The sequence below is a fragment of the Onychomys torridus genome, chromosome 2 (genome assembly GCF_903995425.1).
Source record: "Onychomys torridus chromosome 2, mOncTor1.1, whole genome shotgun sequence".
NCBI classification, from domain to species: domain Eukaryota; kingdom Metazoa; phylum Chordata; class Mammalia; order Rodentia; family Cricetidae; genus Onychomys; species Onychomys torridus.
This window is the reverse complement of record NC_050444.1, coordinates 133,050,562-133,068,974: the sequence shown is the minus strand read 5'-3', so window position 1 is coordinate 133,068,974 and position 18,413 is coordinate 133,050,562. Positions and strand designations below refer to the sequence as shown.

Genomic DNA, 18,413 nt, shown 5'->3' with positions numbered 1-18,413 from the left:
GCCTGGTCTACAAAGCGAGTTCCAGGAAAGGCGCAAAGCTACACAGAGAAACCCTGTCTCAAAAAAAAAACCCAAACAAACAAAGAAACAGAGACAAGGATACCTAGAGAAAGCTGGCTAGCTGGACTAGCTGGAATTGGCATGCTGGGGTTCACCTAGAGATCCTGCCTCAATAAATAAAATGGAGGGTGACCAAGGCAGACACCCAACATCAAGTTTGAGCCTCTCTCTCTCTCTACACACACACACACACACACACACACACACACACACACACACACACACACATAACCATACATACAGGAACATGTATACACATATGCACGCAAGGCACACGCACATGGGAAACAACAATTTTAAGTCAATAAAATGACATTGATCAAGGAGAGGGAAAATAAAGCGTTCCGATATGCTAATATAAATGGCATCATATATTTATATGCTGGACAATGTTGGGAGAGAGCTAGAGAATCCCAGAGCCTAGAGCTACCTGAACTCGGACTTCCTGATTTGCTAAAACTGGCAGAGGTTGGGAGATCTGAATCAATGGAGAGATAAAGAGCAAGAGCACAGGTTCAGGTTCACAAGAGCCAACTCTCTTCTCCACCTTCTGCTCAGCAGCATTTCAGAGCCTCACACTGTCTGTGGCAGAAGGATTTGTGCCACAAAAAGCAGCAAGTGGTCTGAAGAGGACTCCCTCCTCTCTGAAGTCTGGTTTAAAAGCACACTGCTACCTCGGCAACTGCAGGAGTCCCCCAAACAATAGCTCCCCAGACATCAAATACCAGCTGTGTGTGTACTTGGAGGCCAGGGGACAAAACTGAGTGTCATTCCTCACATGCTTTTTTTGTTGAGACATGGTCTATCACTGTCCTGGAACTTGCCAAGTAAGTTAGGCTATCAGTCCAGGGATCTGCTATCAATACATCTTTGGTACTGGGTTCACAAGCATGCACATACACCATCTCACCCGACTCTTTCCAGGATCTCTCTATGTAGCCCTGGATGTCCTGGAACTCACTCTGTAGACCAGGCTGGCCTTGAACTCACAGAGATCTTCCTGCCTCTGCCTTCTGCGTGCTGGGATTAAAGGCGTACGCCACCACAGCTGGCTCACCCAGCTCTTCTCACAGGGAGTGATCAAACTCAGGTGTTCCTGCTCGCGTGGTAAGCTTGGCTTGCTGAACTCTCCCCAGCCTGAATGGCGGCTGCTATAGGCCAAGTCTGCTGCTCTGTCCTGGACCTTGGAGCCTGCAGGAGTTTTTAACCAAAGAAAGCAGAACTACATGGCTCCCTGTGTCCTAGGCCTATGCCAGTTCCTGCTTGATTTTCTACAGAAATGAAGGACTGGGCCAGTGGCTCTTCCTAGTTTCACAAACACAGGGGAAATAGGACAATGACACAGACAGGTAGTTGAACCTCCTCCTATGCAGGAGTCAGAGGCCCCCATGTTGGCCCTCTGACAGTCATAGAGTCCCTGGTGGACCCTACACTTAACCACTATTGTACTGCCTCCCTTAGAAGTTATAGAACTTGGTAGGGACTTGGGTGCAGTGGAGGGAGAAGGAAGACGTGAGACTCACCCTTGGGTTTCAGGCTTAGATGCCTAGGTAGCCCATGTGAGATGTAGAACGTAAGAAAAGAGACTCCACAGGGCATATGAGGACAACAGTTCTGCTTGGGACCTGATGGGTTTGAAGTTCCAAGGAAGAGCAGACAGATGTTTAATAGCAATTAAGACTGATGAGGTCTAAGGAGTTACTGGTTTATAGAAAGAGTTGAAGCGGTATGCCCACTCGGACAACACAAAGAGCCAAACTAGGATACAAGGGGACAGCAACTGTCCGGAGAAAGAAGATCCCGGAGAATGCAGAGAGAATACTATGGAGGCAGAAGGAAACCCAGAGAGGTCCACACTGTGGAGCAGAAGGAGGGATGCCAGGGCTGCAAACAGCTTGAGGCGGAATGGGGCTAAGGGGAAGCCACCATAAGGTCCTGACAGCTGGTGGGATTGAAGAAGGAAATGGAGGGAGGCGAAGTTCAAGTCTGCATGTGCCCATGCAGTCAGGACCTCATGGGCCATCAGGAGGCACTTGAGGTGTGTTCTCAATGCTATGGGAACTTGTCCGGGGATTTTACTACGGGAGTGAGAACACAGGATAGGCATGTTAAACATACCAGTGAGGGGCCAGTGAGATGGTCCAGCAGGTAACAGCGTTTGCCTTGGAAACTTGATGACCTGACTTCAAATGCCAGATCCACGGTAGAAGGAGAGAATCACCTCTCAAAAGTTGTCCTCTGACCTCCACACACGTGCTATGACACACATTTCACACTCACATGCTAATAATAAATAAAACAAATAAAAATTCCTTTTTTAATCAGCCAGGGGTGATTCTCACAGCAGCATCTGCCTGTTGTGCAGGCTATTCAGGACAGAGGGTAGAAGAATGGAGCCGGTGGTGAGCCAAATACAGGCTAGAGAAGGAGGGAGGGCTGGAGAGGACTAAAAGTGTGCAGACTCAGACCACAACACGCGCTAGTCAACTGGATGTAGGAAAGACTCAAGTATTAATATTTGAGGTTTGAACACTGCATAGGTGGGAATGCCATTCACAAAGATGGCAAGATAGGGAAACAAAAGTGCAGGTTTATCATATGATTATTGAATGACTCTTGCGAATGTGATCAATGAATACCACAAATGTAATTAATATCATGAGTGTAATTAAAAATCAAACAAACAAATAAATAAATAAAAGGCACAGGTTTAGGGACAGGAGCCTGCCTTCCTGCCTGCCTCGCTTCCTTCCTCCCTCTCTCCCTTCCTTCCTTCTTTCTTTCCTTCCTTCCTTTCAAGACAGAGTCTCTCTATGTAGCCCTGGCTGGCCTGAAACATACTTGTAGAACAGGCTGGTCTTGAACTTACAAAGATCCACCTGCCTCTCTCTCCCAAGTTCTGGGATTAAAGGCGTGATCTACTATACCAGGCTTCACACACACACACACACACACACACACACACACACACACACACACACACACACACACACACCCTTGATAAGGGTTCTTTCACTATGTTGCCAAGGCTAGTCTTAAACTTATGGACTCAAGTGATCCTCCCTCTTCAGTCTCCCAAGTAGCTGGAGTTATTGGCAAGCAAGCGCACGGAGCCTGGCCATTTGTTTCTATGTTTGGCTTTTAAAGACAGGGTCTCCCTATGCAGCCAAGACTGATCTGGAATTCCATATGCAGTCTAGGCTGGCCTCAAACTCACAGTCCTCCTGCTTCCACCTTCTGTGAGCTGGGCTTATGGGCATGCAGCGCAGCTCAGACATACTAGATATTGTAGATACATAAGTAGGGAAGAAGCCAAATAAGCAGGTAGCTACCCAAATCTGGAGCCCAAGAATGAAGTCTTTGCTAATATCAGCATCCACCTCATACCAAAAGTCCGGGACTGTGTGAACACGGAAATTGTGTGTGTCCCCTCTCATGGGACTTGATTGAGTTTGGTAGCTCTATATTTGGGAAGAGGATGGAGGGCATTTAGAGTGTGACCTCTGACCTTTGCAATCTGGGAGCTAATAGGACTAAGGGCCAGACTCAGTACAACGGACAAGGAAATGGTGCCAGAAAAAAAAATGAAGCCTGTAGAGGAACCCTAAAAGATTCCCATCCTTCCCACCCAGCTCCTAACACTGTTTGATAAAATGAATTCACAAGGAGGAAGAAAGGAGGGCACACTTTGGAGGACACTTGGTTTGCAGAGGCACCACTGGGAGTCCCAGTGAAGCTGAAGGGATGAATGTGGGGGTTAACATGGTTGCATATGCTCTTCCCTCCAGGCCATGTGACCGCTCAGCCAAGAGTCAGAACCAGTACAGGAACCACCCACTGGTCCAGCACAGCCAGGAGAAGGTCTGGCTCCCATGAAGAGGTCATATACCCCCCCAACACACACACACACACACACACACTATGACATGAGTGAGGCAAGCACAGCCAAAGAACTGAGACCCAGCATTCCTCATTCTGAGCAAACCAGACACAAATAATGAAGGCCATGCTTTTCACACTTTATTGTGCACTGAATCATCTGGGAAGTTTGGTAAATGCCGTGTTTGTACGAGCAGGTCTGCGGAGCGCCTGGGATTCTGCATTCCTGACACATTCCCACTACCTCCGTCACTGCTGTCTATAAAGCACACACTAAGGTTGCTGAGGACACCACCTATGATGGACAGGCCATTCCTATCCAGGAGCATGGCTTGTTCATACACAGAGCCCCAGAACCTGTTAAGCTGGAAATAGCCACTACCAGGCATGTCTGTGAGGGAAATAGGCACTTCATGGCATGACTGTTGAACACTCAGGTTCGGAAGTGTCCTCTCCTGCACCTTCCATCTTGCTGGTACCTTCCTTGAGTAACCTTTTAGCTTCTCTGTATCCCATCTTCTCATCTTCCTGATGGAAATAAAAGTGCTGTATGGACGTTGAGTCAACACGTAGCGCGTGGTTGACGCTGTTTTGATGGCTGTATGCTCTTCCACAGTAGTTCACGCACCCACACGGTGTCTCCTTGTGACTCACAGGCAATTATTTACCACCAAGTCCCTACCAACAGAAGGCTCGTGTCTTCTCTTTCAAATGCCTCTTACCCTCTCGCCCCCTCCCCCTCCCCTGGCCCCTGGCCCCTGGCGTGTGGTCTGGATGGGCCCCAGAGGGGCAGAGACAGGGGCAGGACGTGGGGCTGTATCTGACAGGAACCTGAGGGGCTGGCCCGGGAGGGGATTGGGGCCCAGCTTCCTGAAGGGAGGATGGGCTAAGGCAGGCACACAGTGCCGGAGAAGATGCCCTCTTGGGCCCTCTTCATGGTCACCTCCTGCCTCCTCTTGGCCCCTCCAAACGAGGCACAAGTCACCAGCCAAGGTGAGGTGTAGAGAGGGTGGAGATCATCTATGTGCAGGCAAAAGGAGCCCTGGGAGGGGATGAAGAGCCCTGGGAGGGATATAGAGTAAGAGACTCCCACTGGTCCCCTACTCTTAGCCACAAACATGACGGGAAAAATCCAGAGCCCAACCCCCCCAACTGTTTCTCAGATGTCTTCTTGCTGGCCTTGGGCACAGAGCCCTTGAACTGCTTCTCCCAAACATTTGAGGACCTCACTTGCTTCTGGGATGAGGAAGAGGCAGCACCCAGTGGGACATACCAGCTGCTGTATGCCTACCCGGGGTAGGTTCTGGATTGTCCCCTAATGCCCATTTATCTGTCCCTGTATTTAGCTGAGTCACACTCTTAGCTTCCCTGTCTTTGGCTCCATCAGAGGATTACTCCAAATACATGCCCAATACATAACCACTCTATAAATGGCCCAGCTCAAGCCCCTACAGAACTCCTAATGATACTTACTGTAAGCAGCAAGAAGAAAATGGTAATAATGGAGACAGAAAATGGGTGTGGGTCCAACCTGAGTCCTCGGGGATGAGCGTGATGACTGTGTAGGTAGAACCTCTCCTGTGCCAACAGAGAGAAGCCCCGCGCATGTCCCCTGCATTCCCAGAGTGTGCCCACCTTTGGAATCCGATACGTGTGCCAGTTTCCAGCCCAGGATGAAGTGCGCCTCTTCTTTCCGCTGCACCTCTGGCTGAAGAACGTGTTCCTCAACCAGACTTTGACCCAGCGGGTGCTCTTTGTGGATAGTGTAGGTAAGGGCATCTCTGCCACTCTGCCCTTCTATTTGCTACCTGCTAAAGCTCCCAGAATCAGACTTGCCTGTAGTCTGTCAGGACAATGTGGGTACCCTTCTCTATCAGATTCCCAGAGGCATCTCAGGACCCTTCTTATTATTACCCCCAGCTTTGGCACTCAGAATTAGACTTCTCCCATAAAGCACTTCACAGCAAAGATACCTTGCTCCTCTCATTAACATATATACATATATATACATTTACTCACCTGTTCAACCGTCAGATTGCCGATGTGTGCCAGCCGACAAGGAGACAGAGATGAAAAGAGGTCCCTGCTTTAAGAAGCCCAAATCCAGGGTTGGGGATTTAACTCAGTGGTAGAGCCCTTGTCTAGCAAGCACAAGGCCCTGGGTTCGATCCTCAGCTTAAAAAAAAAAAAAAAAAAAAAAAAGCCCAAATCTAACAAACCATTACACCATAGTGAGCTCATTATTCTTAAGAGAATGGAGAACAGGACAGGCAGCTCCCCCCTCCTCCCTCCCCTCCATGGAGAACCAGTGTCTTTTTTAATTCAGAGCTGTTCTATTCAGCCTTCAGACCCCTCTCTGAAATCTATGGGTTGAACCATAGACTGGCACTCAGTGATTTGATGTGCCTTGTCTTGCCCTCAGGCCTTCCAGCTCCCCCCAGTATCATCAAGGCTAGGGGTGGGAGCCAACCAGGGGAACTTCAGATCCACTGGAAGGCTCCTGCTCCTGAAATCAGTGATTTCCTGAGGCATGAACTCCGCTATGGCCCCACGGACCCCAGCAACTCCACTGGTCCTTCAGTCATGCAGCTGCTCTCCACAGAAACCTGCTGCCCCACTTTGTGGATGCTGAATCCGGTTCCTGTTTATGGCCAACCTCCATGTGTTCAGCCTACAGTACCCCAACAGCATGGACTGATGAGGACCTTCCCAACTGGAGAAGTATTCTAACTTTCTCCTCCAACATGTCCCCTGGAGAAGAAAGGGCATAGTTAGGGGATCTTAGACTGGGTTGGTCTTTGAGGAGCCAGTGTAGACTCTGACTAGCTTTCAGGAGCCCTATCTAGGGCTTTGGATCATTCACACTAACATAATTGAATGCTTTCAGACCTCCAAATTGAGACTTTGTAAAAATCCCTAAACACAACCCAAATCTTGTCAACACAGCCCCTGCCCTGTGTGCATATCTTTCCATCAAGGACTCGAGTTTCATAATGTGGTTAAAATACTAGGTATGTGAAATACTATCTTAGCTGAGAAGCAAGCCTGGGATTTTTCTCCCCAGGCTCCGTCTCTGACAGTGAAGGGTGGAAGCTGTCTCATCTCAGGGCTCCAACCTGGCAACTCCTACCAGCTCCAGCTACGCAGTCAACCAGATGGGGTCTCCCTTCGTGGCTCCTGGGGCCCCTGGTCCCTTCCTGTGACTGTGGACCTTCCAGGAGATGCAGGTAGGTCAGTAAAGGAATGAGGAGATCGGGAAGGGATTAAGAAAGATCTCTACGGAGGCTTAGACTGCGAACCATGATCATTCCTGATGACCCCAAACCTGTCCTTACACAAGACAACTGTGTTCAGTAAGAGGCGAAAGAATAGGTAAGAATGTTCTACTATGTGTGTAGAGACAATTCAGGGACTCTGAGTAAGAACACAAGGCCCTCTTCTTTGACCACAGTGGCAATTGGACTTCAGTGTTTTACCTTGGATCTAAAGAAGGTTATCTGCCAGTGGCAGCATCAAGACCACACTAGCTCCCAAGGCTTCTTCCACCACAGCAGAACACGGTGCTGCCCCACGGACAGGTAAGACCGGACTGCTGGTTGACTTTGAACCTGCAGGTCAACATCATCAACATGGGTCCTCTTCACTTGCCTACCTTGTCCCCTCCAGGCGCTGTTCTCTGTTCTCTCATACTCCAATGAGTGTTTTTATTGTCTCATCCTCTCTTTGTTTCTGCTGGGAATGGCTTAGTTTCATCAGCCTTAAATACCTCATCTAGACTCTTGAGACAGCCTAGCAGGCATGTCCAACAAAGGGCCCAAAGGCCACATGTGGCCAAGAACAGTTATGACTGTGGCCCAACACAAAACTGTAAACTTACTTAAAACATGCAAGTTTTTGTAATCCAACTGTGTGGTACTTAAATTTGAACTTTATATATAAAACAAGGTGGTCCCATCATATCAAAAGTCGGACATCCTTGGAAATTCTATCCACCTTCAGCTTGTTCCCCATGATGCTAACCCTCCCACATTGCAAGATCTTTGTGAAACTTGCTGGTCACCTCTACTACTCAAGTATGTACTGCAGTGTCCTGGGATCTGTGATCTAGTAACCTGACCTTCAGGGACTTCTACCAAACCTCCCTGATCTTTCATCCTTGCTAAATTCAATCTGTTACATGTTGTTGGTTTTGCAAACTAAGTGTGCCTAGAATGTGCCCATGGTTTTGTCACTGCCATGGCCCCATCACAGTCCATCAGGTTGGGGAGATAGATTATTGGTAAAGCACTTGCCTGACATGAATAAGGCCCTGGGTTCAATCCCCAATACTGGGGGGCGGGGGATTATTATCGTCCCACTTGTTCACTACAAAGAGTCCTTCACATAGGAACTGGAGAGATTTAGAAGCTCAGAAAGGAACAGAACACCCCCTACTTTAAAACCCTTGATCAGGGGTAGGGGATTTAGCTCAGTGGTAGAGCGCTTGCCTAGCAAAACAAACAAACAAACCCTTGATCAGTTCCCCATCTTAACGAAGTCTGCTGTAGTGCCGTGTGTTCTGGATTGTTCCAAACAGTACCGGACTGTTCCATGTGACTTCAGCCTCACCTATGCTACTCAGTTGAGCTCCCCCTGCCAGCACTGGCTCTGTGCCCCACATTCACAACTTTTTTCTGTTCTGCTGGCCTTTGATGTGCGGCTCGTCTGGCTCGCTCCTCTTTACTTTCACTGACCCTTCCGAGCTCAGGAACCTCGTCTGCCCTTCTTTATCACGTCCAGTAGCATATTTATGCATTAAAATTTTTACTTCCTTTGCCACAGGGGTCAAGGGCACACATGTGCCATGGCATGAGTGTGGAGGTTAGAAGACAACCTGGGTTGTCAGGCTTGGCAGCCAGTGTCCTTACCCACTGAGCCATCTTGCTGGCGTGTTTATACATGCTTGTTGTACTTCGTAACTCTGCTTTTTCTGTTGTTTTTTGTTTTGGTTTTTCCAGACAGGTTCCGAGAGTTGATTTATAGACCAAGCTAGTCTTGAACTCACAGAGGTCTGCCTGCCTGTGCCTGCTGAGGACTGGGATTAAAGGCCACCAGCACCCAGTCTCTCCTTTTTAAACACTATTCTTGGATACAGTTGAACATTTACCTTTCATGTGATTATTTAATCAAAAACCCTGAGCATGGTAGTACATACCTATACAGGACTAGGGAGGTAGAGGCAGGAGGAACAAAGGTCAACCCAAGCTACATACTAAGTTTAAGGACAGCCTTGGCTACATGAGTCTCAAAAAGCAAAGTAACACAGAAAAATCTCCCTCAGCTCTCCAGTTGAGAAACACTGTCCTCATCTATATGTGACAAAAATCAGCATTCCTTTTTACTCACCAATATAGTCTTGCCTACCGTAGTGAGGGGAGATCGAGGTGGGGGGTGACTGGATAAAGCCCTTGCCAAGCAAGCATGAGGATGAGACCCTTAGGAGCCATGCAAAGCTGGGCACATCGAACACATCTGTGATCCCAATGATGGAGAGACTGAAGAATCCTTGGACGTTCAAGGGCTAGCCTGCTGTACATAGCAGAGAAAAAAGCCAGGAGATCCTTACCCCTCCCTGCCCCCCAAAAAAGTTCAAGCTCCTTAAAGAGGCTGTCCATGGCAGGGTCTGCAGTCAAGTTTACCATTTATTAGCAGGCCCTCAGACCTAAAACCATTCCTCATTCTGAACCATTTAGAATCCCCCACCCCAACCACACCACCCCCATCACAGTCAGGAGGCAGAGGCGGGCAGATCTCTGTAAGTTCTAGGCCAGCCTAGATCTACAGAACGAGTTCCAGGACAGCCAAGGCTGTTGTACAGTGAAACCCTACCTCAAAAAAACCAAACAAGATATATATATATACACAGAGAGAGAGAGAGAGAGAGAGAGAGAGAGAGAGACCCTCATGTAAACACTAGCTCAGCCAGGAAGCATTCCTTGACCCTCCCTCCCAGTTAGATGCTCTGCTGTGATCTCTCCCATCAGCCAGTGTCCCCCACAAAAACACACGGCTGCTTGTTTTTGTAACATGAGGGCTCCTTCAAGATTATTTTTCTTCTATATACTGTCCAGGCCTGGCACATGAGTATCAACTGTATGCTGATTAAGTAAGTGGATGTGTAAATACAAGAACGACCGTTTTAGGAATGGTAAGTCACCAAGGGATTACAATCAAGAGGAGGCATTGAGACAGGCCTGAGCTATGTGTGAGAGAGACCCTGCCTCCAAAAATGCACACCTTTAGTCCCAGCAATCAGAGGCAAGTGCATCTCAAATTCAAGGCTAGCCTGGTGGTCTACATAGCAAGTTCCAGGCCAGTCAGAACTACATAAGGAGATCCAACTTTAAGGGAAAAAAAAAAAAAAGAGCAGCAACGTGCCCCCCCCCCCCCCAATTAGAACTTACTTTAACCCAGGCAAGCAATAATGGTGGCTTTACTTTATGTGGCAAAGGCAAATGTCAAAATAGATTGTGATATATTCTGGATATTAGCAGATCAGCAGTTTTTGGAAGCAAATTCTGGAAGCAATATCAGAGGACTACTGAATAAGAACAAATTTTAAAATATAAAGATATTTGCTTCTAGAATGACAAAGTCTCTTTCATCTTGGAAACAGCCTGCAAGGTAGGTACCAAAACATAGCCTCAAAGGAAAGGAACAGGAGCAGAGATAAATCACACCATAATTGGCCCAAGGTATGCACTAGTAGGCTGAGGTCTGAACTCTATAGACTATGTTATTTTAGCTTTGTTCGTGTCTTATTGGTGTTATTATTACATTAGTACACAAAGTCATGGATTTCATCATATAACCTCGTTATTTTTACATATCATGCCTGCCCTTTCCTCACGGCATAATGGCAGAGAGAACCCTAGAGGTCCAAGGTGCAGAGGGAGGACTTTAATTATGATCCATGCAGGACACAGTGCCTGTGTGTTAGGGAGGATGGGGAGTGGTCTCTGGGGCAAGTCTGATTCAACGACTCTCTTGGGTTGATTCTTAGGGATCCTACCTGGGAGAAATGTGAAAAGGAAGAGGAAACAGATCCAGGATCACAGCCTGCTCTGTTCTCCCGCTGCCATTTCACATCACAAAATGACAGTGTTATTCACACCCTTGTAGAGGTGACCACAGCCCAAGGTGACATTCACAGCTACCTGGGCTCACCTTTCTGGATCCACCAGGCTGGTAAGAACCTTCCTTCTCGTATCTCCACATAATTCCCACCTTCATCAAACCCAACTGGAAGGCTGAGACTTGAACTCTAAAACTACGTTCTTTTATCTTTCTCATGGATGATGATAATGATGATGATGATGATGATTATACCAGCTCTGACATTTCTGACCCATGGCCCTGGTGGCATGAAGCCTAATGCACAAAAGGGCTTAGTGCCACCCCTGTTGGAACCCCACAGTGCTCCTCCCTGCCCCGAGCCTGCGCTGGAGAGAGGTCTCAAGTGGGAGACTGGAATTGGAGTGGCAACATCAGTCATCCTGGGCAGCTCAAGAGACCTGCTACCAGCTCCGATACACGGGTGAAGGCCATGAGGACTGGAAGGTACCAGACAGCAACAGAGGCCAGTGGAACACCACACACGGCGTTCCCCATGCCAACACTGTTTCTGTCTCAGTATCTGGGCTTGTACATCTATGCTTATCTGATTCAACTGGTGTCTAAATCCCTCTCGGGCATGTGGCGCCATGGGCTACCTCGTGTGAACTGTTCTGTCCCTATGCTGGAGGTGTTTCTCAATGGCATAGCACTCACCTAGCCCCGGGTTCCACCCCAGAACCATTAAATAAAAGTTCTTTCCCTTTGCCTGTGGGATGGCGGCCTCCCTCATTGCCTTCCTGCCTCTCTGATTGAGTTTTCTCTCTCCTTCCCTGGCTCCTCCTTGCCTACTCTTTCATGAGATGTTGTTCTTTCTAGCACCCCATCCAAAACGCTCTCTCCTAGATAAATACGACTCCTCTGCCTAGGTGAGTGGTTCAGTCCTATGGTTTTAATGACGATACATTAACTACACTTTAACAACCCCAATTTTATCATTCTAGACCCCACATGGAAAGAGATTTAAGCACCACATACAAATTACCTAAAGTTTTGAAGTCTCCTTATTAGTGAAATGGGGAGAAAGCTACCTGCCTTGGAGTTGGATAAAAATGGAATACAAGGGCTAGAGAGATGGCTCAGCAGTTAGCAATACTTGTTTCTGCAGAGAACCCAGGGTCAGTTCTCAGCACCAACGTGGTAGTTTACAACCATCCATAACTCCGGTTTCTCCTCGGGGAATCTGAGGGCACCAGACACAAACACACAAACTCGATGCACATATGTATATGCAGACACTCATACACATATTCATTCATACATAAAGTAAATATAAAAAGTTTTAATATCTAAACTGGCATATAGAAAGGCACTCAATACACAAACATTGTTTTTCTTCTCAGTTAACATGTTTCCCTACCAGACAATCCTACTAAACAGCTTCATCCCCAACAGATCAGATGATACGTCTCCAACATTAAATTCATTGTGCTCCCCAGCTGCACCAGATTTCACTAGCTATCGCTCTATACTAGTAGCTCAAAAATACCAGTTTTTACTAGATATAGCTCATATACAATAATATACACAAACCTTAAATATAGCATTACTTTTTCACGTATGTGCCATACATGTAGCCAACTTGTCAGCTACCCATATACAAAACTCCTTTAGCTTCTTATGCCTCCTACAGTCGCCCTGCATAGAAACCAAAGCTGGCATTACTCCTCTGACTGTAGTTAAACTTTATAACGTAGACCCATAGGCTGTTTTTATTTTCACGCTTACTCCTCTCAGCTCTGACAGTTGGAGCCACCTCTTACCCGACTGGAGCCTGGAAGCACCCTTGATTCTTCCTTTCGCTTCCCTCTCCTGTTTATCAACGAGTAATCTGAATATCGTATCAAACACTCCCCCCACCTCCGAGTTTTCCCTTTGACTGTCCGAGCTCTTGGCACGCTAAACTAGTTAGCTGTTGTTTGATTTTTATTTGTTTGTTTGTTTGTTGTTGTTGTTGTTTCAAGGCAAGGTTTCTCTGTGTAGTTTTGGAGCCTGTCCTGGATCTCGCTCTGTAGACCAGGCTGGCCTCGAACTCACAGAGATCCGCCTGGCTCTGCCTCCCGAGTGCTGGGATTAAAAGTGTGTGCCACCACCGCCCGGCTAAACTAGTCAAGTATTAAGTGTTTCCTTGTGCTTCCATGGTGCCTTGCACTAATTAATTGTGATTAATCTGCCTACCTCTTCAGATGAAACTGTATTTCACTTACGTTTGTCTCTAGTACCTAGCTCAATGTTTGGCATACGCTGAGAAACTCAAACGTATGCTAAGTATATAATAGTATCCCTTCTTGCGCAAAATAGTGTTTGTTGCCCCAGCACTTAGTACAAATCTGGCGTCCTCTGCGCTACAGAATTTGGTCTGTGTGGCTTTGAGAGTCCGAGCATGTCTTTAAGAGTATCCAAGACCAGGTGGTCAGTGGGGGTGGTGAGCGCCTGTATCCGGGTCCCCACATCTTGTGTGCGGATCCCCGACCTCTCCACGCTTCTTCCCTCAGGTTCTGGAGCCGTCTCTCGGAGCCCGGGGAGGGACCCTGGAGCTGCGGCCCCGAGCTCGCTACAGCTTACAGCTGCGCGCCAGGCTCAACGGTCCCACCTACCAAGGCCCCTGGAGTGCCTGGTCCCCTCCGGCTAGGGTGGACACGGGATCAGAGACTGGTAAGAAAGGACAGGCCCGAAGCTGGTCCCCGCCGCGTAGGGGGCGTAGATAGACTATGGGCGGGACGATGGGCAGGCTCGGAGTGCTTGGGAGGCTGAGGGTGGAGCCAAGGCAGGGGCTGGCACGCCTCCAGGCGGGGCCGAGGATCAGCCGAGGTCAGAAGCTTTTTGTCGCCTAGCTTGGATCTCCTTGGTGACCGCTCTGCTCCTGGTGCTGTGCCTCAGTGTCCTCCTGGGTCTGCTGCTGCTGAAGTGGCAGTTTCCTGCGCACTACAGGTACCGCCCTTGCCAAGAGGGTGATGGGGTGTGGTCTCTGCAAGACCAGTGGCCTCTGAACAAGTATTCTAGAGTCACTTGATGACGCCGCTCTCGGGACCTCGGAACATCCACACCTACCGCTTCAGCTGCTTCCTGCAAGCCTCTGGGAGTGGCACCTTCTTTCACTCCGGCCTGGTCACTCTGTGGACACCTCCAACAGCCCCACCTCCTGGATGCTCACTTAGGGACAGGGCTACTGTCCAACCTTGGCCCAAATAAGCGTTCTTGCGGGCGTCTTCCCTTCCTCACCCCACCTAGTTGGCCTTGAGGTCTGTCTGGTCTTTCCACCTCAGGAAATGGATCCAACAATGCTTTCTTTCTCTGGCCCCCCTGCATACTCCCTGACTCATTGAATAACAGTTCCTCCTCACTCCCCTTCCTCGCAAAGTTCTCTAATGCACATAAACCTATGATGACCTGCCTAACTCCAATAGATCCCCAGGACAGAACCCAACAAGGCTCTACAAAAATCTCTTTTACCCTGTATAATCAGCCTTGCCAAAGTCCTGTTTTATCCACAGTAGGCTGATTTACTGCCCAATGCCTTTGTGCACAATGTCCCTGCTGCCTGGACTATCCTCTTTGGCTGACTACCCATTCATCTTTAAATAACTTTCTTCACTAACGCGTAACCTTTCCTGACCTCCCTCATTGGCTGCTCCTTTGTTCTCTCATAGTGTTTTCCTGCATTCATTTATTTATTTGTTGAGCCCAGGGTTCACGCATGCTAAGCACATGCTTTGCCACTGTCCTACACTTCACAGGCCAGCATTTGTTCCTTTGTATGTCTTCCCTATCATACCTTAATTGGTCATTTTTAAATCCTCAGCGTAGTGCCTGCCAAGTGGAAGGCCCTTGAATAAATGTCATAATGAATGACTCATTATTGTGAGGGCTGAGGAGAAAGTATAAACCTTAAAGATAAAATCCACATGGCCTCAGTCATTGCATTGGCACTATCTGCTGATTCTTGAACACCTAGTTCAGAAGTCAAAGTGCAGAGTGTGTATGGGTTATAGGCTAGACTAGGTGCCCCTCTCCTGGACTCCACACCTCACTTTGAAGGTGCTTTGTTTTGTTTTGTTTTGCTTTGCTTTGCTTTGCTTTGCTTTGCTTTACTTTTTATCAGGATATTACTTGTATCCCAGGCTGGCCTGGAACTCACTGTATGGTCCAGCATAACATCAAGCTCATTGCAATCCTTGTACCTCAGCTCCCCCCACCCCACCCTGCCCCACCCTGAGCCCTAGGATTACAGGCATGAGCCATCATGCCTGACTTTCTTTGAACTTTCAGTCTGCCTTTGAGTAAGAGCAAACTAGAATGGAGCCTCTATTCAAGGTAGCCATATCTGACAACAACAAAAAAATGTGGACAGAGAAAGGAAAGAAGTGGTATTGCTAACAGACACACAGAGTTCTTTTCTGAGATCAGAAAGCTACTTCTCCTCCCAGGAGATGGGGGTGAAGGTCATGGAAGAGGCTGGATACCTTTGGCGAAAGCCTTTAACATGAAAATCTGGGCCAAAGAGTTGGAAGCTTCCCCAATATAACTTAACTGTGTGTTCTTCCCAGACAACCTTCTGCAGCAACATTGCAAGAAGCTCCCCTTTTTCTCCCTTCACTCTTGCGATTTCTCAGGCACCTACTGTGGACTCAAGGCAGGGAATAGAGATGGGGAAAAATAGACAATCTTCAAGCTCTCACGGAGCTTGTGTTCTGGAGGAGTAAAATAAGAACAAACCGCCATAACAATACAGTCAACATATAGTAAGTTAAGCAAAACAATAGGCCTTTAATCCCAGCATGCAAGAGGCAGAGCCAGGCAGATCTCTGTGGGTTCGAGGCCAGCCTGGTCTACAGAGCAAGATCCAGGACAGGCACCAAAACAACACAGAGAAATCCTGTCTCAAAAAAAAAAAAAAAAGAAGGAAGGAAGGAAGGAAGGAAGGAAGGAAGGAAGGAAGGAAGGAAGAAAAACAACAGACCACGAGCCAGAGGGTGATGGGGAAGGAAGATGTGCTGATTTTGGCAGTGCTGAGGAAGGCCAACATGCTTTGATGTCACCTCACCTCTCCAAACTCCCCTCTCTGCCTCACTGCCTCCCCTACTTCCCACTTTGGTACCTCCTCATCGCTCCCAACTCGTCACATTCCTTTCTCTTCCTTCTCTGGTAGAAGACTGAGGCATGCTGTGTGGCCCTCCCTTCCAGACCTACACCGGGTCCTAGGCCAGTACCTTAGAGACACTGCAGCCCTAAGTCCTGTGAGTATGCCCCAACTCTCCCTCCTTCAGTCACCCCACCACCAATGACTCTTGTTCCCACAATGCAACTTGTTCATGGTCTTTGCTTAGACGTGTGCTATCCATAGGTGTTACTCCCTAGCCTAATTATTATTATATAATCCAGCCCACCCCAAACCCTAAGATTAGCTCTAATTCAGCTCAGCTCTTCTTGTTTTGCTCCCTCCCCCGCACCAAGACAAAGTTTCTTTATATAACAGTCCTGGCTGTCCTGGATCTCGCTCTGTAGCCCAGGCTGGCCTCAAACTCACAGAGATCCGCCTGGCTCTGCCTCCCAAGCACTGGGATTACAGGTGTGTACCATGCCTGGCTAATCTAGGTCCTTTTGCTCATCTCTCTCAGCCTAAGGCCACAGTTCCCGATACCTGTGAAGAAGTAGAACCCAGCCTCCTGGAAATCCTACCTAAGTCCTCAGAAAGGACTCCTTTGTCCTTGTGTTCCTCCCAGCCTCAGATGGACTACCGAGGACTGCAACCTAGCCTGAGGACCATGCCCCTGTCTGTGTGTCCACCCATGGCTGAGTCTGGGTCCTGCTGCACTACCCACATTGCCAACCACTCCTACCTACCACTAAGCTATTGGCAGCAGCCCTGAAAGCAGTTCCCTTGCTACCATAGATACATACTAACTTATCCGTCCTTACACCAACACCATCCATTCTGTTTACCCATCACCTTGGGTTTTATAACACTGATCTCTCCATACTGCTGCTGACAAATCCAGAGCCCTTTCTCCACAGCCACTACTATATTAGGCTCCTCGGGCAGGGTTTTATTATATAGCCCTGATGGCCTATCACTGGCTATATCAAGAAGGCTGGCCTGAAACTCAAAGAGATCTGCCTGCTGTAACTAAAGGTTCCATGCTTGTAACTTCTTCTTGCCAAACTCTTGGGGGAACAAAGTCTCTACTTCCCCCACCTCCCATTGACCCTTTAGAGTGAATTCCCCTACTACTACATTGCTAATGAAACTGCAGGCCAAGTTCATGTCAAGCCTTTTAATTATGGGATCCAATAGGGTCTTGTTGACCATCTATTTACTTGGCCTCTCAGCATTTTCCTCCACCTTGGTTCTGCTCCTGCCCCTCTGAGCATACAGGCCGTAGAAACAACTCAGGAGCTAGAGCCAGGCTCCTGTCTGTCACACCTGCTAGCTGTGCAAAGTGCGGCAAAGAGCTGAAAGCCTTTGAGCCTTTCCCTCTCATCTACAAAGCACGGACAGTAACAGAAGCCCACAGACCTGCAGAAACAATTGAGAGCACATTGGCAGAGATATGTTAGCTACTTCATGGACCTCAGCTAGTGTCCTCTTTATTTCTTCTCCATCTCTTATTCTGGCCTTTATTATATGATGATCATTGAAAAGTTCCTGTCTTGGGCTGGAGAGATGGCTCAGGGGTTAAGAGCAGCGGCTGCTCTTCAGAGGACCTGAGTTCAATTCCCAGCAACCACATGGCTGCTCACAACCATCTGTAATGAGATCTGGTGCCCTCTTCTGTATACATAATAAATAAATAAATCTTAAAAAAAAAAAGTTCCTGTCTCGACGGGCGGTGGTGGCGCACACCTTTGATCCCAGCACTCAGGAGGCAGAAGCAGGCAGATCTCTGTGAGTTCAAGACCAGCCTGGGCTACCAGTGAGTTCCAGGAAAAGCGCCAAAGCTACATAGAGAGACCCTGTCTGGGGGGGGGGGGATTAAAAAAAAAAAAGTTTCTGTCTCCAGCCCAGACTTCTAGTAAAGTGCCCATGAAGCTTTGTGTGACTTTTTACATGTGTGTTTCTTGCTATTGGATAGTGAGTCATGAGGGCAAGGATTTGTCCCTTTCCCCAACACCTTGAATACTGTCTGGGGCATGATAGGTAATAGACCTTCAATAAATATCATCTAAATTAATGAAAATCTTTCTAAATGATGTTTCCTTAATTCCATGCCAACTTCCTTCATCTTTTAAGCCACTCTTATGCAATGGTAAATAAACTTAAACCACTCAAGTTACAGATTCCTCTAAGCCACTCAATTTCTCAATCAAATGTTATCATGTTT

General features: G+C 47.9%; 1 protein-coding gene across 2 annotated transcripts; it reads left to right on the top strand.

Moving 5' to 3' along the window:
• The first annotated feature begins 4,811 nt into the window (after nt 1-4,811).
• Nucleotides 4,812-17,789, top strand: Mpl (MPL proto-oncogene, thrombopoietin receptor). 2 transcript variants are annotated; one of them, XM_036179155.1, is made up of 12 exons: nt 4,812-4,932; nt 5,103-5,235; nt 5,530-5,708; nt 6,542-6,660; nt 7,004-7,166; nt 7,391-7,517; nt 10,982-11,166; nt 11,396-11,538; nt 13,587-13,746; nt 13,926-14,022; nt 16,241-16,328; nt 16,710-17,789. In XM_036179155.1, the coding sequence occupies exons 1-12, from the start codon at nt 4,854-4,856 to the stop codon at nt 16,959-16,961; spliced, it is 1,725 nt and encodes a 574-aa protein (XP_036035048.1). In that variant the 5' UTR covers nt 4,812-4,853; the 3' UTR covers nt 16,962-17,789. The 2 variants fall into 2 exon arrangements, with proteins under 2 accessions (XP_036035048.1, XP_036035047.1); XM_036179154.1 differs by having other exon boundaries at nt 6,362-6,660.
• Nucleotides 17,790-18,413: the final 624 nt, after the last annotated feature.